The sequence below is a fragment of the Argiope bruennichi genome, chromosome 8 (genome assembly GCF_947563725.1).
Source record: "Argiope bruennichi chromosome 8, qqArgBrue1.1, whole genome shotgun sequence".
NCBI classification, from domain to species: Eukaryota; Metazoa; Arthropoda; class Arachnida; order Araneae; family Araneidae; genus Argiope; species Argiope bruennichi.
Window position 1 is genome coordinate 54,384,883 of NC_079158.1, and position 23,176 is coordinate 54,408,058.

At 28.4% G+C, this 23,176-nt stretch overlaps 1 protein-coding gene across 1 annotated transcript; it reads right to left on the minus strand.

The window, feature by feature from the left end:
- Positions 1-16,500: 16,500 nt before the first annotated feature.
- LOC129981766 (40S ribosomal protein S25-like) lies at positions 16,501-22,993 on the minus strand. Its single transcript, XM_056092756.1, has 4 exons — positions 22,837-22,993; positions 21,952-22,041; positions 17,109-17,292; positions 16,501-16,601 (listed from the first exon to the last, which is right to left on the minus strand). Exons 1-4 carry the CDS (start codon positions 22,837-22,839, stop codon positions 16,528-16,530), a joined length of 351 nt encoding a protein of 116 aa, XP_055948731.1. The 5' UTR covers positions 22,840-22,993; the 3' UTR covers positions 16,501-16,527.
- Between the last annotated feature and the right edge of the window lie 183 nt (positions 22,994-23,176).

Below are 23,176 nucleotides of genomic sequence, written 5' to 3' on the forward strand. Positions count from 1 at the left end.
AGATTAAAACAGCTCCAAATTCGTAGAAATAAATCCATGACGCAATTACGAATACATCATTTGCCTAAACGAAGCTCCCAAATTTAATCCTTTCCATTAGAGATTATCACAAATGTGTGCCATTGAAGGGTAAAATGTTTGAATAGGTAGAACAGTAAAAACTCATTATTTTATTGAAATGCATTTATTTCAAAAGTATGGAATTGAGAAGAAATATATGACCAAGTTAAATGTCTTCTTCGTGAGAATTGTTGTCTGTTGCTATTATTCACTCCAGGCAAAATGCTATTTTTATCGATTGTATATACAAAGTGAATTATAGCCTTTCTAAATATTGCAAGAAATTTATTTTCTGAATTCTTGATTAGATAAATATTTATAAACATGTAAATTTTATAAGAGAATTTTCGCGTTTTTATTGGTTATTCATGTGATATTTGATAAAAAAATTTCCAATATCTTCAGGCGTTGTTGTAAAGCATTTGTGATGTTTAAGTATCTGAACTTCAATGATTTTGGTTTAGTTTGAATTTTATTAGTACAAGAGTCATGGCTAAACTGCGCCATATATACAAGTGGGTTTAAAAATAAAATGAGTTCAGCAAAATGAGAAAGAAAATGTAAAACTTAAAGGCATCTTTTCGATAAAGACCCAATTATATATACATAAAAAAAACTAGTAAAATTGACATAAAATTTAAACAGAAAAACAAAAGGTATGTAATTGGAAAAAACAAAGCATCGAAAAAAAGTAAAAGTTATTAGTATTATATACAAGTAAAAAAGCGAATAGCTATTAAGAAATTAAAAATATTTCAGTGGTGTTTATCACTCATCAGGTCTTGCAAGGTTATGAACGATGATCGGTATGATCTAAAAGCAGGACATTCGATTGAAATGTGTTTTATAGTAAAATTAGTATACACACATAATGTATTTAGGGACTCTCTCTCCAAAGAAATGGTTATAGATGAAACATGTGTGTAAGGCGAATCAGTTTCATATCCATCTCTCGTATAGAATCCAATCTGACTTCAATGAAATTACTTCAAATTAGAATTATTCTATTCATCTAGTCGATGGATTCGTCGTTATTCTACTTGATTCTAGTTCTAAATATTTTGTCTCATATGATTGGAAAAATTACATATTATTTTGGCCCATGTTAGTAACGTCCCGCTTTGAATCTATACATAGGCTATTTTTGAATCGGACCTTGCAATTTCAAACTATTTTCAAATGATAAAGTGACATCTAATTTTCTCAGTAAAATCACATTTCGAAGTGGAATATAATAGATCAGAAACGAGCTTTTGCTCTACTAAGCCATTGGAATATCACAAATGCTTTCGTTTATCAGAGTCACTTAAAGATACTGAAAGCTCTCAAAACTGATATCTAGATATACTATAAACTAAGTTTTTTTAGCATATCAGCATTCCTATCATATAAAGAAATTATACTTGAATTTATCCATATTATACGATGGAATTTAATGATAAGTATTAGCCATTTAATTTACAACGTTAGAATTTCCATTACACATTTAAAATAATTATTGTAAATACATTAGTAATTTAATTTCATTTGAAAGAAAGAAATTATTGTTGATAAAAAGCCCATGAAGATTCAATGACAAACTTTCCTACAGTTCAACGCAATATTGATAATCCAGTATAATAATCAAATTTCCAGTATTGTTTTGTATCCCTTTTTTGATTATAGAAATATCATTGTCAAATTGAATTGCCCAAGTTGTTTTATGGTTTAATAGCTCAGAAGTGAACATAATATTAATGAATAAGTTTCTACAGCACAAGAATCGGTCTGTGTTCATTTCGATAGTCAATGTTACCAAATATAGGATTGCATATTTGGAAGCAACCAACTAATTACAATTAACAGCGTTTTCACCGCAAACAGAAAAACGTGGGTCGAGATTTTACAGGTTGTTTTTACACCAATATGGAGATACAAGGATTCGTTTCCCTGTAAAGTCACTTTTTTTTTTTTTTTTTTTTGTCTTTCCATATAAGGACCTAAGATTAGTAGCTGCTTCTGCGGTTTTTTATCTTTTGAAGAAACGAATGAAGAAAAAACACACACAATAACAGGAAAGAACTGAGATATACTGTGGTTGATATCCAACACTAAACAAAGCCGTATTCATAGCCATGCCGATCTTCTAAGATTACATCATTTTTTAAGAAAATTTTTAACCTTTTCCAGGGAACGTTTTGTAGATTTGGAAAATACAGATTTAAAATGAATAGCCATATATATCTAATAGATATTCTGTATTGGTTAATCAACATGTTTATTACGTCTCAACGACTCATTTCTCCAATAACCACAACTTCTGACCCTGTTTTCACTTTTGTGGCCGCTGTGCCATAAGCCTCACATTTTAAGTGCAGTTCCTGTGATTTATTGGCGCAAGAAACATATACCAAGCAAATAGTAAAATTAGAATAGATATAAAAAAACACTTATTAAATAAAAAAACAAAGATATCAACAAAAAATATGTCCATGAAAATAATTAATGGACAATGTAAAATTTTAACATCCGAAAATGAAAATCGTTTCAAAGAAAGCGAACAACGTAGCAATGTAAAAACAAATGTGGAACACAAAAAAAAGTTAAAAAGTTCTAAAAGAAAATATTAAAAAAAAAGAATGATTTTTTAAAAAGTTAAAAATATTTGGGTCAGGATCTTCACCGATCAGGTCCTGTAAAGTTAAGGAAAGCAAAACGGAAAAAAACGTACATTCAATTAAAATATGTCAAACAGGAAACCCAAATTAGCCTCTATTCCATATAGGAGTATTTTTGCCAAATGATACGTTGCTGTTAGGATTATTGGCGCAAGAGCTATTCTAGGACTTATTCGTCAAATGTACGATAACCAGATGATATGTTTGTGGGTGAAATTAGAATTTATACGAAAACGAGCCAGTTTGACATCCACTCACTCAAAGGAACAATAGGCCACAAACTAATGTCCAGTTTTATAGAATATTATTTGTTGTTGATCTATAGATTCCATATCTTTTGACAGGTAAAAGAAATATGACCGGCAAAGGACATTTTAACATCACAAAAAGGAAATCTTTTGATTAAAAATGGCATCGCAGATTTTGAATCAGCTTTATCATTCCTGGAAATGCCTACATGTAAAAAGTGCCCGATACAAAAAAAAATTGTAAGAAAGCAATTATCTTTTAGGAGAAGCAAAGTAAATAAAATTCTAGCAACAAACGAATGCATACGATTGCGGTATTGGAAAAATGTCTCCAAAGTACTGATGCTACCAGTGTGAATAATAAATGTATGCCGAATAGAAGTTGCAATTTTCTGATGAGCACAGAAAAATGTCATCAATTCAGCAGCGCTACAACTGTGCAGACGGTGACTCAGTGTTTCATATGGAAATATTACACCACAACCAAACTTGCTCATCTGATTTTGAGCCATTCGTGAAAACTGGTATAAAAGAAGAATAATGATAACAGTGATATAGAAAAAGCTATTACAAAACATTATGAGCAAGCGAGATTTATTAAATTCTGTGATTGGAAATTTCAAAAAGAAATGTCAATACAGCAATCGAAAAATCAGTCCTCAGAAATGTAAACCACCGCCTCCACAATTTACTACAGTATAGACTCAGTACTTTGAGAAATAGAATGTTGAAATACTGAACAAGTGGAACACTCGATTCCTGCTTTCTATAAACATCTATGAATACAAGAAAATCTGTGTTAATTACAATGGGATTTTTTTTTTTTTTTACTTGGCCCCACTCCTTTTCGATAAAATTGTCATTACAGCATAAATGAAAAATACACTTTCGGATATTATAGAAACAAGATCTCACCATAATTCCATTTTGAAAAATTTTCTACCCTCAACATGGAGTTTGACAATTATGAATATGATAAAAACTTTTACTTCTCAGTCAGAGAAATCGAATTTGAACACATAAGAAAACGGAGACTATCAACCGAAAGTACTGATTCAGTGATACATACAGTTACCAGAACACGTAGACATATCTTATCTGAGCTTAAAAAGGATTATGAAGTTTTACAAGTGTTGGCATCTGATAATATTCCACAATCAACAAAAGAGTTGGAACTTAAATATCGTCAGGAGAGATCAATTCCATTTATTGAAATATCAGATATGAAAAGTTATGATTTGAGATAATCTATGGGCGATACAAAATCTGTAGACTTATGCATCGTTTGTACAGCATAGCCTTGTTAATGGTATTTCTTTTCAAACGGATTTATATGCTAAACTACCTCTTGAAAATAGCACATTTAGAAGGTGTTCTCGGATTTCGAAAATGGAAATTCACGAATGAAAAAAAGAATTTTTTGGCCGAATTTTATATATGTATCTAGGAAATGAATGCTTATTGTTCGAGAGACTCAATGTTTGATCAACAATTCACTATTAGTAAAATGTATCTGAATAGATTTGAAACTATTTATTAATGAGTAGTTTAATGAATGCGATCACTTGAATAAGGCAATACCAATGAGTATTCTCATTAAAGCTCTTCAAATTTCAAAACTATTATATTCCCAATGAGTATTTGTAATGACGAGAGTATGGTGACTATTGGAGAAGGATAAATGGTAATGGAATTCAACAAACGGAAGAGACACAAATACGGCATCATACTATTCCTAGTTATACGTAAAAGTAGGACATATATGCCGGAAAATATTTCAGCCACGTAAATATAAAACGAACAGATATTGGTGCCATATTATATCATCCTTTATTCTATAAAGGAGATACATTATTCAAAGACAATAGATATACCAGTGTCTATTTGACTGAGAAATTATTAGAATATGAAACAATTTCACGTGAAACAATTAGAAGAAAATAAGAAGAATATCTCAAATCAAGTGAGAATGCGAAATTACACATTAGGGAGTTCAGAGCTCAAGAAATGAAAGTGATAGAACTGTCATGAAGTAGAAAGACAAACGTGATGTTATTATCTACCAAACATTACACAATATGTAAAGGTTATTGATTGAGAAATCAAGAAAAGTACATGCCAATAATTATTGATAAAGGTCATAAAATGGAATAAGAAGCTAGCAACTGAATTACTGTTGAACTGCATTGGTAAATGCAATGATGCTTCAGACAATAATAATTAATATCTATTGTGCAATTTAGAAAAGTAGTCTTCAAGTATCTATATAATGAAACAAATGAAATACAAACCATTTCTACTTCACTATCGAAACGCTTGAGACACGAACTCAAAAGTAGGAAAAAGTAGTCACGGTCGCAAGAAAATTGTGCCATGTTGTAACAAAGATAAATAACGTTATGAGTCATAACAGAAAGGATGCCAAAAAGAAAACCAAAAAAGTAACAACATATATTGTTTACCATATGTTCTCAGCAGCATTGTTTAATATGTTTTATTAAAACATACCGTTATTGATTTATTTTATATTTGTTGCATAAATACATTTGTTGTAATGTAATCTTCATATTTCCTATTTTGTTACCTATAAAATTACGTTTGTACTCAACTTTGCACACATTCTTCAATAAATGACCATACATTTCTTTCGAATAATATCCTCGGACAAAATCGCAGTAATGCGTATAAAGGCCATATCGACACTTGATACAGTGAAATATGCAGAGAATGTGACCGGCAGCGCTGCGCGATAGTTCAAACGTTAGTCTACTTTGCCGGTCACCTATGACTCCCATGACGCTACTGAAATAATCAGATATTGGTCACCGGAGATCCCCATGACGACCAATGTGTTAAGGAGGAAAAGCGGTGAAAGTAGATCTCCCACAGATACTCATAATTTATGTAACTATATATAAGTAGTTTTTGTTTTTAGTATTAACCTTAATTTCAGTAAAACTGATTTTATATCATAAATCAGAAAACAGCTTCCGATATTTCAGAAACAATACCGAACTACTGTCAACGATTTCCTAATATCTGCACTTTTTATGGCAGAAGTCACAAGGCAAAATTTCCATGAAACTTTCATGAACCTGATATGATATTTCCCATCCAACTAAAAGCAAATGGTTGATACTTCAACATATTCTCTGTGATTTCTTCCCTTTTATACTTCTCTCTTTATTCAATAGCATAGCTTTGCCGTGCTACCCCACTGGCACAAGAAGCAAAGATATTGCATATATATCCTGACTTTGCTAACCAAGGAAATATTTAAATAACCATGACTAATGTTGATACCTTTGCTGGCCAACCAATAGTTAAAAATAACTATTAACTATTTCCTTGGTTAATTCCATACAAATTACTCATTGACTTTCGTGAAACTTAATCTTCTTCACGACCAAAGATATGATGAACAAAAAAAAAAAAAATGATATACGCCTTTTTTTAAAACTAAATATTAATTTTTTTCATATAATTTTTTTCAATTTAAATAATTTATTAAGAAATAACTTATTTATTCTGCAAAGTTTTAAATATTTTAAAATAATTTAGCTATACTAAATCTCAAAAAGTAAAGCTAATGGAGAAATGAAAACATTTTCATCTTTGAAACTAACACACTAAATACAATACAGTTAAAAAAATAAAAAAAAAATTGCAAGCTCCAGACAACAACAAAAAAAATTACTAGCTTCTGGTATTATTATGAACAAGACATTCTGTGAAACTAGAAATACAATAGTAAGCAAGTATCTCATAGATAAACATTGATTTTATGCTTGCATTTTTTTTAAAACATTAGGCTTTAGGGAGTAAAGGTGAATTTTTACAAAAACTGAATTATTCCCCTGGCCCCACTCAAACAATTTATCTTGCCTTCTTTAATGACAGGCATTTGTTGCGATATTTCCATGATAGAAAGGATTAAATTTGGGAGATTTGTTCAGACAAATTAGGTATTTGTAACTGCGTCGTGGATTTATTCCTACGAATTTCTAATTGTTTTAATCTCTGTCACAGGATTCTCAAAGCCAACTTGAAATACACTGACAGGTATCGATTAAACATCCTGTTGGTTACGAAAGTTACTGGGGGGGATTGGCATTAATTATCCATTCAAAAGCGGAGTGTTCTCCAATAGTCCAGATCTTTTATAAACATGGCTTTTAATGAAATATGATTTTTAAGTGCCATGATTCTTTTGGTTCACCAATCAATGAACTGTAGAATATTATCCGCAGTAAACTATGGGCTAATATTACTTTGCAATTTAAATAGCTTAAAAATATTGTGCATATTCATGTAATGTTATTTTCGAATCCTGTCGGCTAAATATTATGTAACATTTTTCGGTTAAAGCAGAGTGCAGGTTAAACAAGCAGTGAAAAGACTTTGTATCTTTAAATTAATTTTATTATCCATTTCGTGAAAGCATAATTATTCTCAAGCAGAAGCAGAGCGACACAAAAGCAGAAGTAAAGAAGAGCGAAAAGGGACGAACAAATGATCACTAGTCGTATATAAGATAGGATTTCTGGCCACGCCCCAATTCTATACACGTGTGACCTTTGACACCTTTTCAAGGGCAACGGGAAGTATCACTTTCATTTGAGACGTAGTTCTGATGGCGCTCAGAGGAATTAATTAAACCGAAAGTGGAATTGGATCACGAAATAAGAGAATATTTTTAGAATGAAGTTACTATCGGTTAAATTAACATAAAATCTTGGAAATTAATTTGGATTAAATTAAGAGTTTAAAATATCATTACATTCATTTATAATTTTTTATACTGTGTAGCTAATAATGTGTTTAGATATCTCCACATAACTTATGATTGAAGATCAACTAATAAGATTTAACTCCGAGAAATGAAAACTTTTTGGATTTTCAATATCTTAGTGTCGTATTACGAAGAAATTTCAAGTTTTTTTTTAATTTAAATTTTTTAAATGAAGATCTTATTTTATATTCCAGTTATTTTTGCTTACTGTCAGAAGGCCTACAAGCGACAGTGATTTTTTTATTGGATTGTGATACAGTAGCTGAGTTGTAACTGACTGCGAAAATTATATTCACACAATTTGATCTTGAATGCTGTAACTGTGTTTCCTTACCTTGCAATTCATATTTTAAGTTTCACGGTGCTTGTATTTTGAAATTGTAAATACAAATCTTCCATTCTTGAATCTACATTCTACTTCATCACAGGCACTTTCCAGCAACGAACTTATGAATTTTAGAAAGACGATTTCTGAATCAGAACCAAAGAGGGAAAACATTTGCAATCAAACCAAACAAAATTTACACGGTCAAGAAATGTTGACAGAATATGTGTCATTGAATACAAGATCTTTAAGAAGCGAGACCAATTTACACGTGTCAATTTCAAAATATTTCATTCTTTTTTCGTGCTACTAAAGAAACGTACTGCTTAGAAATACTTTATACAGCAAGATCAATCCTTTTTTGTCACCATACTTAAAAGATAATAAATATTCACTTAGAATTTATGGGCTTATTATAATTTTTTCCGGTTAATTAAATAAAAATACAAATTCACAATAATTACTGAAAAACTCCAAGCATCTCTTGATTTTACATTATAAAAAAATTGCATCGCATAGAATTGCAGAAGGCGAAGCACAGGATTCTTATTTTCTTCGGTTTTTGATCAACCGTTCATTTAGCAATTTAAAAACCATAAGCCAAAAAAAAAAAAAAAAAAAAAATACTAATCATAGCTAGGGCGATAAAAATATTTTGTCTTCCTATTTCCATGGCTAGTAATGGACCTTAGAACTCAACCTTAGTTCCCGATGTCGCGGCGTCCGACTACTCATATTTTTCTTTATGTCTACGAGCGGGTCGGAGTGATTGTTGCATGGTGATCTAGGATCATTTAAATTCTCAAATGAAACTTCCCCTGCATTTTTTTCTAAAACTAAGAAACTGAAATATTTAAGATTGGAATAACACCTCAATTTGACGCTGATATCGAGCACTGCAAATCTGCTTAATGCATTTACAGGTATGCACTGGGCCTACAATCAGAGAGAATGAATACATTTATTAATGCTTAGAGAATCATGCCGAAATGTTGATAAATCAAATATGATATCTTCAAACCTAGGGATGAAAGAAGCGTTGAATCACGGCTTTTTCAAAAAAATTAGGGCTGAAATTAAATGCCAGTTAATATAAATTTCCGAAACTGCATCCAATTGAAAATAAAACATTTTGATGAGATATTCTTAACGTCAAACTTAAAATATAACAGCAACACTTCCTACGGCAGCAATACAGAACTTACCTTTAGCATGTTAATAAGATACAATACGTGACAAGAAGTTTAACAAGTGAAACAAAATATTTGAGTTCACTAATTAATTTCTTGCTCTTGCTTTAGAGATACTCAAACCATAAAATATACATAGTGTTAAACCAAAAATCACATTTTTTCTTATAAATGGAAAAATACATAGAAAACAAAATTGATGATAAAGAGGTATCATTAATAAATGGAAGTCGACACAATTGATTAATAAAATGTTGAAGTATTTTAAGTTTTTTTTTATCAAATTTTTATTGGAGACAGGAAGCAAAATGTAATTTAAATAAGATTTATTAATATCACTTTGTTTAGTAAAATAATACACAAAATAAAACAAATATTTTTTTTATTGTATAATAAAACTGAATTTCTTACATTTTTTTTTTTTTCAGAAACGCTGGATATCAAAATTTTATCTAATTGATGCATTAACTGCATTTTAAAACCTTAATTTTCTATTCCAACTAAGAAGAAAGGAGTGGGTGATAAATCCAGATAACTATCATCAAGTTGAAAATAATACACAAAATAAAACAAATATTTTTTTATTGTATAATAAAACTGAATTTCTTACATTTTTTAGATCCGTTAGACAACTCTAAACGAACAGTTTATTTAATAGAGCAGAAAGTTGAAATCCAAATATAAAAAAAAATTCGTAAGCCAAAATCATGTGCATTTTCAACTAAATTGATAAAATAAATTGCTTCCAAGCAGGAAACTGCTCAGGCAAGTTCTTTCATTTTCATAACTCATATCTAAAGCTGAAGTTTTAATAAAAAGCTTCAATAAAAGAAAAAACTTTCTAATCTGAACTTATAATTTTTTTGCTTACAATAAAAAGTACTAGTACATTTTTAGAAACTACTTGAAAAATATTTTTTTTTTCAACTGACAGAGTAATAGATTTTGATTTGTTTGAGTCAGAATCATTTTGCAAATATGTGCATGCGTTTCTGTTTTATATCCCAAAATTCACTCTGGTTGAGCTATAATAGAAATTGATTATACACTTCTGAACGATGACAAGATAAAAACGAAATACGATATTTTGATTTTTTTTTTTTTTTTTTTTTTTTTTTTTTTTTTTTTTTACTGTTTCAGGAATTTAATAAACATATCAAAGTATTCATTAATGCAATAATCAAGAAATATTTAAATATTTCTTTAAATGCATATTCTTTTCCAAGAAATTCGAGTTTTAACTAATGGGTTCTTTTTTTTTTAAAGAAGGGAATTTAACTGCCGAGATAAAAACAAATATTGTAAATATGTCTAAAGTTCAGATTATCGAAAATTTTTACCACAAAAGCTAAATAAATAATAAAAAAAAAAATCATAATTCACGCAATACGATCATCATGAGTGACGTAGATAAAGTGAGAGGTATTTAGTAAAAATGCTATTTTAGTACAAAAAAAAGAGAACGAAAGTCATGCATTTTAGACATTAGCAAACTGCATAACATTGCATTAAGAACAATTCATAGGATTCAAACTATTTTTAATCGCAGCTTTTACGATAAGGCTAACTCCTTAATGTATGAATTTATTTTAATTAGTAAAATCCTATTTAAAATACTTCTTACATGTTAATCTATATAAAAACGTTAAAACACTCAAGATATTTAATGCCAAAGTAACTGACTAAACTATCATATTCTGCAATTCGATCCACATTATAGTTAGCGCAAAACTAATGCTACTTATTGCTTTTTACTTTCTCGTATATAAAGTATAGAGAAAGTATTGCAATCGTCAAAAAATTCGAACTCGAGATTTTGACGAATCTCCATAAATTCAAAACACCCTGAGTTCGAATCACTCATTTTTGTAAGATGTCTATGACAGATATTTCCCTTAAGTTAGTCAAATTAAAAATATTTTAGTTAAATTAAAAATTAGTTTCCTGAAAATTAATTTTTAAGCACGCCTTAATGTATCGCTGAACAGATTCCTTTATTGGAACTGTTAATTGATTTAAGGATTTTTAGAATAAGCATTCACTACATCAAAAAAATCTCAAGTACTATTTTCTGTACTTGAAAACAAGATTCCAACATAAAAATTTAAATTACTGGATGAACGTCACGTTTCAAAGATATATCAACGTTATAATGAATTAGAGTCCTACTTCCAAGTTAATTTGAAGCCAACTCAGAACGATACCCAAGTTTCCAATTCGCCTCTAATTTCCAATATGATACCAACGTGGACTTTTCAATTCACAAATTAAACTCTGATCGTTATCAGGTCGATAAACATGAGAGATCTTAAATGGAATCAAATTTCAAACTTGTGATGTCAAATCTCGATATTTTGACATCATATTAAGTCAAAAGACCAGCAAATTTACATCTAAAGCAATTTCCTTTTTTATTAATAAATTGACTACCAACCACGAGATAAACTAAATTGTTCAATTACTTCAAAATAGTTTTAGCAGTCAACATCTTAAAGCGTAATAAATTCAATTATATTTATGAAGTAATAAGATGCTATGAAAACTCATCCGATTCACCCTTCGGAATTTAGTTCTTGAATATGTGATAAAATATAAAAATGAAATCATTAAAAATTCTTTTATAACATTCATTAATTGCCAGGTTATTTTGACTCAACTTTGCAATAACAGATTCTATTTGGTTGAATTAGCAATGCTAATAACATCACGAAGGCATCATTAATTCAGAAATTTAATACAAGATACACAAGAAATACATCCGTTACACACATACACAAGAACATCCGTTACTAACTAACTGGTAGATTATTAATCATCATCTAGCATTATTCAAAGTGACTATTACAAAATAATAACAAACAGAACTTTCGCTGTTGTTGATCGAATGTTCTAATAAATAATACATATTTCAATTATTATATGTCTGTTCCAAAATGAATGTCTTTTAAGTAAACTAAATTAAATTTTTATGGAAGCTGGTTAATCTATTATTACCTTTAAAAAGTGTTCAAAAATGTACTTACACTATGTGCTTGCTTAATGGTATCCATGGAATGTCTGCTCCATTATTCTGTTGTTTCATTGCAATTGCTCAAATATCAAACTTTTAATTCTTAGTCAGTTTTTAAAATTACATCTCAGCTAACGTGATTTTGATTATTTTATTACTATTTTCGGAAATTAAATCCAATTTTATGTCTTCACACTTCAAAAATTAAATATGCTGTTAATTTTAAAGATCATTTACCAGTTGTTGAATAATCATTGAAAATGCTTTGCATAAAAGTAAATATCCAGTTGACAACGTCATTAAATTCACACAGAAACATCAAATTGAGTTGCGTATCTTTACAAATGGAAATCCTTTAAAAGTGGAGTTCTTCAAGAATTATATTATATATATATATAATGATGGAAGCATTCCAGTACTCAAAAGCATCACATCTTTGCTTTGACTTAGTTCCAGAACAAGTTGTTATTCAAGTACCATTAAGAAAGCCAATCTGTTTTTAAGTGTTGCATATTGGCATAAAAATAATCATAATAGAAACATGAACTGTGACATTTTGTAAATGTGCTCATTCACCTATTACTCAGTGCAGTATTTACATTGCAAATGAAAGCAATTAACATTTTCCTTTGTACTCAACAGAATGCTTTTGCAAAATGAGAATAGTCCACTTTAACACACTCTTTTTCAGGTGTTTTCTTTGGGCATTTGTTCCGGCGGTTGAATTACAATATCTTCCTGGTTAAAGTGAAAATCCTTCGTTCATCAAAACTAGTTCCCAAAGCTTTAAAAAAATTTCTCAGCTTATAAATCTCTAGTGGAAGTTGAAACCAACAAAAGATGTGTTTAGAAGATAGCAAACAGTGAACAAAGGCAATAAAATAAAACAGTGAATCTTCAGTTCTTCAATAAATGGAAGACATTTCTGAATTTTTATTCCATCATAACGAGTGCAATAAATTGCAACTAACAATTATCAGTCTTTTCGTTTTACTAGAAGACGTCCAGTTGGCATAATCAGTAGTGGCACAAATATAATAAAACTGAGTAATGAAATTAAATACTTATTACAATGAAACTAGATCTGTAAAATTCTCTGGTATATTATGGTCTTTCCATTAAAATAGCATTAAAAATTTTCAAAATTCTGTAGATCTATTAGTGTTTTATTGCCTATTTACAAAACACTGCAGAAGATAATCCAAGAAAAATCTCCATCATTTGATTCTCTTGAGTAAACTGAATGCAAGTGGGTAATCATACGGCATTGGTTTTTCAGGATTAAAGTATTTCAATTCAGAATCATCTGTATTTAGTAATAATCTCTATAGCCCAAATGTAAAGTACTAAAACGACTCTTTAATTTCAAAATATTTTAGTAAAACTAGGTTTTCAATGAAACCCTTCCCCCACCTAAATGCCAAAAGACATATGAGTAGTACCTTAGCCTACAATGCAAGTAGTCTCGGAAATAAAGAAACATTTTCTTTGAATATGTTTGCTACTGGCCTTCGTGATTGAAGACTAACATTTCTATGTCTAAATTTTTTCAGTTTATGGCCAACCATATGAGCATTACTATAATTGCTCAGAAACACTCCTTTGCAATTACATTTCGAACTTAATTTACCAAAATTAGTTTTGTACTGTATTTCATATTGAAGACTCACTTTTATACTCAGATTATGCACTTCACCAGCATTTTTATAATTTTCGTATCCTTTTTTAGCTTGCATACTTTAACTCTAAAGCAGTTTATATTCAAGATAGGTGACCACTTTCTTAAATCCTAATTTCTTGGTTTACCTCTTCAACGAACTGAAATTATATTTAATAAATTATGCATCAAAGCAATACAAGTTGTTGCTTCACTAGATGGAGGAAGATTCAAAACTATTAAACTTGGTGTAGATATTCATTTAGAGGCAATTTGTCAGTATTCAATTGGGTCACTGAGAATGCATTTATTTTTCTTTCCCAATATATTCATCACAAATGGCAACCCTAATAAAAATTAAGGAAGACAATTCTCATAATTCCGAACACAAGCTATCAAAATAAAGTTACAATGATATATTTGTTTCAGTCTTAGAATAACACTAATTGTGGAACTTGGAACTTTCAGCGCGATTATTTGGAAATGTGAAAAATATTTGAAATTTATTAAATCTGAAGTTACTGTTCAAACTATGAATTTAGTTCGTTCAAAGCTTGGAACATAGAAATGTGATTTTTTTTTATTTCTAATAAATTCATTTCTTATAAACAAGGTAACGATTTATGTATATTTTGACTCTAATTGTTTGGTTTTCTATTTAAAAATGATCACTTCTTATATATCATACAGGTTACTTTGTTCTTATACTCCATATACTAAAAGCATAATTGAATACTTTTTATTAATACATTGCATAAAAAAGCCAAATATATTTTTTTAACATTCTTCAAAACTTAAAATAACATTTCTCACTATATTTTTAATGTTCAGTTGAATGTTGAAAATTTAATTTGACAATTTCAATTATTTATAACATTATCACTATTTTAAAAAAAATAACTCAATTTAAAAACATTTTTCTAACCAAAACTTTTCTTAAATGCAAATAATCTCCAAATTTCGAAAACAGTTAAGTAAAATAAAATCATACATGGTTTATTTAGAAATTTTATGTCTAAAAGATTTTCAGTTCTGAAATCAAAGTTGTAACATGCATGAATTCTGGATGAAGCAGTCTCGAATTCAGCATTCACTATTGAAGATAAGCATTATTGATATAAGAAAAATATATATCACAAAGTTACAGAATGAATAAAATAAGAAAAAACAGTTTGATCCAATGTAGCTTAATTCATAAACATTTTTGTTCTTAAGATTTATTCCTTTTTTTCGGAGGGGGGGGGGGGGAATCATCCAATCATGGATCGCAAAACCCATTATGCACCGATTTTAAACTTCTGTTGGGGTAAATCTTTTTATGAGGCAATTAACAGTACTGCAGTAAGTTCAATGGAGAAGGAAATCTCAACTTGTCAGTGGTAGAACATTGTACTGACCCTCAAACATAAGTAAAAAAAATTCGGGGACAGCAGTTGTTCCAGTCAAAAGCAAAAGGTTAGCCCTATCTTCTATCAAGTAAAATCAAAACTATCAAATTCTACTTTAAAAAAATCTAAATTTATGGACAGTAAAGATTTGAGTAAAATAAAAAAATGCATATCATTCTTCAGAGCACATAACAAAGCAGAATAAAATACACATTTGAAAATAACTATTACTAATTTTAGAAACTGATCTAGGACTAAATCAGATTTTAAAAAAATAAGGAATTTGTCAATAAACAATAGCTCTTTTTGAAAGAAGTGGGTTAAAACTGTTACAGAAATTAAAACAGGACATCAAACTGATTTATAGGCATCACACATAATAATGACAAAAAAAAAAAAAAAAACACCTACAAGATGAGAATGCAAAGCTTTACCATTAGTAAACCAATGATTTCAAAGGAAACTATGGCTATATTTTGAGTATCAATTTTTAATTAAAATGTTCATTTGGAAATTTTGAAAAATAAAATATAAACAATGAAATTTGTATTATAGTCTGTATTTTCAATAGGCAGTTAAAAGTCACATTTTCTACTGTGTTACTGGTACCAGACAACCAATAACAAGGTAGGCATGCAACCTTGAACCACCTACAGAAAATACAGATTATAGTACTACACTTGTATTTAATACATTGGTTATATAAATTCAAACTTGTTTATTTCAGTTTTAATAATAACTGGCCATTTTTTCATGAACCCTATACTATCATTATGACCAAATATTTCATAAAAATTAAGACTGATTATTAAACAAGCATCAACTCTGACAAATATATTATAAATATCAAAATTTGCTTAGTTATTTCTATCAGTGTTTCATTCTTTTGCAATTTGTTCTAATTTCAATATTTATTGATCAACAAAATTTCCTACTATCAAGTGTATTTTTATTTATTTCTACAGTACATTATTTTAGTTTTTTTCCCCCATTGCAATAATTTTTAAAATAAACTTTATTGGGAACAGAGTTTTTGAAGTTACATTGAAATTATAATTTGAGGACTCATTTATGAAACATTCTATTTTTGATAACTTAAATCTTATTTCTCCTTCCTTTGTCAAAAATTTAAAATCTAAAGAATGACAAAACAATAAGACAAATACTAGAGGATATAATACAAAATTTTATTGAACCATATTATGATGTATCTTCTTTTGTTACTCTGGTGTATATCACCTGGCTGTGATGTTTCACTACCTGTTTGATCAGGCCTAGGGAAAAAAAGGGAAAGGGTTATTACGATTATGTAATGAAATAAATTCAACAATTCTAATTTGTGCATTAGTAGAATTAACAATTTTTAATTCCCTCAATGTCTAAAAACAATTTCTTTTTACCTTTTAAATAATGAGGTTATACATCAGGTTATAATAGTGATGAAATAGAAAAATTATTTCTGTACAGTGTAAAGGTGGGTTCACACGAGGCCAACTATTGTATGCAATAGAAGGTCACGCCTACTTCAAGAAAATCACGTGACCACAACGGAACAATGGCAAATAACTATCCCGTCGGGACAACCATTTGCCATTATCCCATCGACATTGTCTCAACTGTTCATACGGGGACAATATAGGGACAACAATTGCGTGCAACTATTTGCCTCATGTGAACCCACCTTAAGGATGCTATATTATTACTTAATAATAATTGCATGGATATAACTTCAATTAAAGTATAAATCATAAGAATTATCTTATAAATATCTTGTTTTGTACCTTTTGACTGAAGTTCTTCTAGAGCCTTTCTTGCTAAAGACCCCCTAACCTTCAATCGGTCAGAAACTACAGATGGTGTAATTAATTTATAGCTTGGAATTTCCTTTAACATTTTCTCATATGTTGGCTTGTCAAAAAGAACCAAGTTGTTCAATTTGTCACGAACTTTTCCTTTTGACCACTTCTGTAAAACAAAATTATATTTTAGTCACTTGCAAATACAGATTTCATTTAAAATTTATATTTCTGATTTTTAAGTGTAAGCAAAATTTGAATTCCTTGCAAAACAAGTTCACTTAGCATAGATTCTCTAAGAAATATAAAGGGATCTAAATAAAAACACCATTTTCTAGAATTTATAAAGAAAATTCAACCAATTTCACTTTAATAACAATTTTTTTAAAGTGCATAAGATACATTTTGCAATTCAAATTAAGACAGGAAGGATGGATACAGAAACAAAAAAAAAAATCCACGACTTACAGCTATTTTTTTTATTCTATTATTATTACTATTATTATACTATTATTTTTATGGCCTTTTCCCCAATTGGAATCACTATATATAAAAATACTGGAAATTTTAAATACTTTGCTTCTAAAACACTTTAAGAATTCTTATATTAAAACTACTCTTTGGAATACAATTTAAATCGTTAACAGTAAAAGATGATATTTATGCAAAATTTTAAAGCAATATTCAATCATCAGTGCTCTTTTATAAGACTACAATTTTACAACAAATGAAAAAAAATACCTAACTTAATACATATTATAGCAGAAATTTAAACAAAAAATATATTCGATATATTTATTTCAAATTTTTTTAAAAAACAAAATACTTATTTCAATTTATTTATCAAGCATAAGTTTTTGATGAGTTTTTTATTCCATTTATTGTCGCAAATAATGTTAAATGAAAGATACTAATTTAAAAACAACAAGTAATAAATATTTTTCTTTCAGAATTAAAATACTAATAAATATTTAATTTAAAACCAATCATGTTACAAGTGAATTAAAGTTTTGTACAAAATTGAGCTTTGCAATTCCTTCGACTCAAACTTCTTCAAGTTTTTTTTCTTTCAATTTTTTTAGCTACCCTTTTTTCCCCCTTCAAATTTTCCTTTTCTTTCAGTTTCTTTACTTTATAATTAGATTGTAAATTTCTCACAATTATTATCAATTGTTTTGACATTTTAAAATTACTTATTCTATTTGCCTGAACGTTGTCCAGCTTTTTTTTTTTTACAATGAGTATTACTTTTATATTTTCCTACAGACAATCTTTATTGATTAAAAATCTCCTCTCGACACTACTGTTGCCTAAAGAGAGTTATCTTCAATAACGAAAAACTTTCATTACAAGGTGGAATCAAAATTTATTCACTCTCAGTTCTTTGCAAAACAAAAATCTGTTGCAATAGTTTTGGTGACATTAGATTTTGAATGTAGACAAATGTTGGTGCAAAAATGCTGATCATGAACATTCTTAGTATGAAACATTTCCATTTAGATTTTGTCTTTTTTACTTATTTTTACAAATTTCCCTGACTTTTCCAGATCAATAAAATTCAACTTTTCCCAGATTACACAGTTCTGTTGTCACTCTGCAATACAAATCTTTGTTAGTGTAAAAAAATTATTGAATAATGAAATATCTCCACATGCCTTTCAAAAACAGAATATGTGTGGAATAATCTACATCTTTTCAGACCCAAAAGATTATTTTTCATATGGATTAAAAATCTATTCTCATTTAAATAATTTCAGAATAAATACACAAAGAAATATTCAAAAAAAAAAATATATATATATATATATTACAATATATACATTATTGAATTTACAAGTACTTGTATACTAAATATATCCATGACTTCAAATATTACGATCTAAAACTTTTTAAGAATACATGCACAATTCACGAAAATTGATAGATGCTCAGAACACGTTGGGAAATTTATCCACAGCAGTTTCAGACCCGAAAGATTATTCATCATAGCAAATGCAATTAAAGAAAAACAAGAATTTATATATTTCACTATATGCTACTACCATTATTGTTTAAAATGAATAAATATACAAATAAGCACAGTACTAAATAAAAAAACTAATGAATTCAAGCAACTTTCTTGAAACATTATATATTTATTATTGGCATTTACCATATGTCCAGTTGACATGCAGAATAGGAAGACACAAAAATCATAAATTGAGAATAAAAAGTTATGAAATTCAAACCTGAAAAATTAATAACCAGGACAAATAAGCAATTTTCAAATGCATGATTACATATTTTTCTAAAAATTACCTTCCATTCATTTATATAAAACAGGCAAGAGATGTAAAGACCAAGATTAGATTAAACTGGTTTCTGCTTCCTAATAAAACAAATAGGATTTTTACTCCAATCAATTTAAATACATGCATGCTCAGTACGTTGGGAACAATATCCTCATGAGATTTCAGACCCGAAAGATTGCTCATCATTGTATGCATGTAAATATTAATAAAAATTTTATTCAAAAGTAACTCAGAACGTTGGAACTATTTTCCACATAAATTTTCAGACACGAAAGATTATTCAACATATAAGACTAGAGAATATATGAATACAAGAAAATTTCATATATTAAAACAGTGATGTGATTGAATATAAACACTCAGAACACGTTGGGAATGATATCCACATTTACCTTCAGACCCGAAAGATTATTCATCATAGTGCTTATTTCAAGAAAAAAGTTCTTCAGTAAAAGGCAAAATTTAAAATATTATGGACATAGGTAGGTTGATTAGCTTCAAAAACAATCTTGTACAATCTAAGTGCAGGTTCAATACAATAGCCAATTCTCAGATATAAAATGAAGCCAATTCTGGTGAATTATCCATTGAAAAGCATTTCATGATTGGCAGAAACATCATGCATTCATTCTTAAGATTAACCTTAATTTATGCTTCCACTTAAAACTAATTAAAATATTTATTTTCCACAAATTTTCAGACACGAAAAATATAATTATTTGTGTGGTTAATTTATAATTTTAATGCTGTGTATAAAAATTCTATAAGATTTGACATGCCTCGGAACATTGGGGACTATTTTCCATATGAATTTCAGACACCCTAAAGATTGTTCATCATATACAAGAAAAGGGTTTTGTACAAATTCTCATTACCTTAAATTATTTGTAGTAGAATATATTTGCAACTTGTTTTTAATTAAGTTGAAATATACTATATTTGCTCAGAATATATGTTTTCCACAGATTTTCAGACCCGAAAGATATATTCATCATGATTTTATTTTGGTTCAATGTGAATTTATAATTTTAATACTGAACTAAATACATGTCTAAAAATAAAAATCAAATTTGATATTGCTCAGAACGTTGGGACTATTTTCCACATAAATTTCAGACCCGAAAGATTGTTCATCATACATGAAAAGAAAAGATTTTGTAAAGTTTTCATTACCTTAAATTACTTATAGTAGAATATATTTACAAATTGTTTTGAATTAAGTTAAAATATAATTGTTCAGAATATACGTTTTCCACAGATTTTCAGACCCGAAAGATATATTCATCATTTTATTTTGGTCCAATTTGAATTTATAATTTTAATACTGAACCAAATACCTGTCAAGAAATATACTATCACATTTGACATTGCTCAGAATGTTAGGACTATTTTCCACATAAATTTCAGACACCCGAAAGATTTTCATCATACATGAAAGGAAAAGATTTTGTAAAAGTTTTTATTACCTTAAATTACTTATAGTAGAATATATTTACAAATTGTTTTTAATCAAGTTAAAATATAATATAATCGTTCAGAATATATGTATTCCACAGATTTTCAGACCCGAAAGATATATTCATCATGATTTTATTTTGGTTCAATGTGAATTTATAATTTTAATACTGAACTAAATACCTGTCTAAAAATAAACATCAAATTTGATATTGCTCAGAACGTTGGGACTATTTTCCACATAAATTTCAGACCCGAAAGATTGTTCATCATACATGAAAGGGAAAAGATTCTGTATAAGTTTTCATTACCTTAAATTACTTAGAATATATTTGCAAGTTGTTTAAACAAGTTAAAATATAATTGCTCAGAATATATGTTTTCCACAGATTTTCAGACCCGAAAGATATATTCATCATAGCAATAATAAATTATTTCAGAGATAAGCAAAATAATTAGATTTTAAGTATCATTAATTAAACAAGAATCTGTTTTCAAAATTAGTAAACACAATTTTGATTTGATGTTTTAAAAGAAATCAATTATAACAAGAGGTTAATAGACAGGTAAGTTACTTCTAAATAAAAATTAAGAAACCTTCCTGATTTCATAACTTAAAAAGCCATGATATAATGAATCAAGAGCTTTCATTTATTTTTAACTAAATCATAGATAAAACAAACCTTTCCAACATTATTATAAACAATTCAAATAAATAAGATTTAAATTCCACACAAGTAGGAAAATTTCAATTACAAAAACATCTGCTTCAATACCCACTATATTGAGATAGATTTTACAACTAGTATATTTTTCTTTAATTCTTAATAATAAATTTAAATTTGAGAAAACTCAATTCCATTTTACAGCATTCGATTGTGAATAAATATTTATAAAAAAAATTATAAACTACAGTTTGATATTGCATATTACATAAAATTTAATTATAAATATCTGTGCTAATATCCCAAATAAAGAATTCTAAATCAAATATTAAAACTCATATTTCCTGATAATTGATCCTAATGGAAGTAATTTAATGGGATTATTTTAGTGGGATAACTTATAAATTTGATACATGCCTTCTTCTTAGCCTTGCCTCCAGAAGATCCTCCTTCCTTCTTTTTCGCCCCAGCTTTAGGGTCTTTCTTTTTCTGATCTTGTTTAGGCGGCTGCAAAAATACACAACCATTGACACAAATGCAAAAGATACCAATAAACAAAAAATACCTCCAAATCTCAAATTAAGTATTATTTTAATAATTATATAAACAAAATTTTATGAATAAGTAATAAACAGTAAAATATTATGCCTACAACATGCGGTTCTATTTCGATCGGGGAAATGAATCGAGAACACGTGTTTCAATTTATTAACTTTTTTTCGAAATAGAAGTTTTACATTGTGATAACTTTTAGATAAAATGAATCTTAAATGTTTCATTTTTAATTACTTTTATAATAATGTAAATGTTACAAACGTTTCCATAATGTTTAAGCACCTGAACTCATGATCAGTTAAGCCTACTTTGTAACGCGTCTACAGTAAGAAAAGTTCACAAAAACACATAAGTTCATAAAATAAATAAATAAAAATTTGTTAAATGATTTTGCACATTAGATTCAGATTAAATTTTGCACGTTAATTTTAAACCTGATTATGTTAAATTCCTAAGTGAAATTGGGAAAATCTATCTTAAATTGATTTTTAAAAAAGGACATGATGATCATAATCTCTGGAAAATTTGATAACTTTGCTATTATGTACAACTTACAATCAACTGATTTTAAGACGAAATTTGTACTTTTAAAACAAAATGGCACCAACAGAATATTGATCAAGACTTTCGGAAACGAGTTCAAACTTAAAAAGCTTTTAAAAATTAATTGATTGATTTAAGTTTACTTTTTACAAGCAATTAAGCTTTTAAAAACAGATTGTAAACTAATATTTTAAAACAACTTACCATTTTCCAAAGTACCTGGAACTCTACTATATAAACGAGAGTCCCACGTTGTTAAATCGACGAAGCAAGGCTGGAAAATTACCAGTGTTGCCAGTTCCCAGTACAAGTTTCTTCTTCTTGCAGCTTTTGCCACGACGCAGTTGAAAAATTTTATATTAAAAGCGACTCAAATTGTAGACAAAATACTTTACATTATTAAAAAATTTATATCACACAAAAAAACCTTGAACAAGGAAAGAAAATCAAGGAGCATTATAAAATGCTGATAAAAGTGCAGTTTCACCATAATAATAATAAAAATAAAATTCCAATTAGAGAACTCTGATTAAAAGCTGTTCAA

Excerpts from the sequence above, each read along its gene's own strand:
- LOC129981766 (XM_056092756.1), bottom strand. Across the intron at positions 17,293-21,951 it reads GAGGCAAGGCTAAGAAGAAG|AAGTGGTCAAAAGGAAAAGT; the intron begins GCATGTATCAAA and ends TTTGTTTTACAG. Across the intron at positions 16,602-17,108 it reads AGAAGAACTTCAGTCAAAAG|GCCTGATCAAACAGGTAGTG; the intron begins GTACAAAACAAG and ends TTTTTTCCCTAG.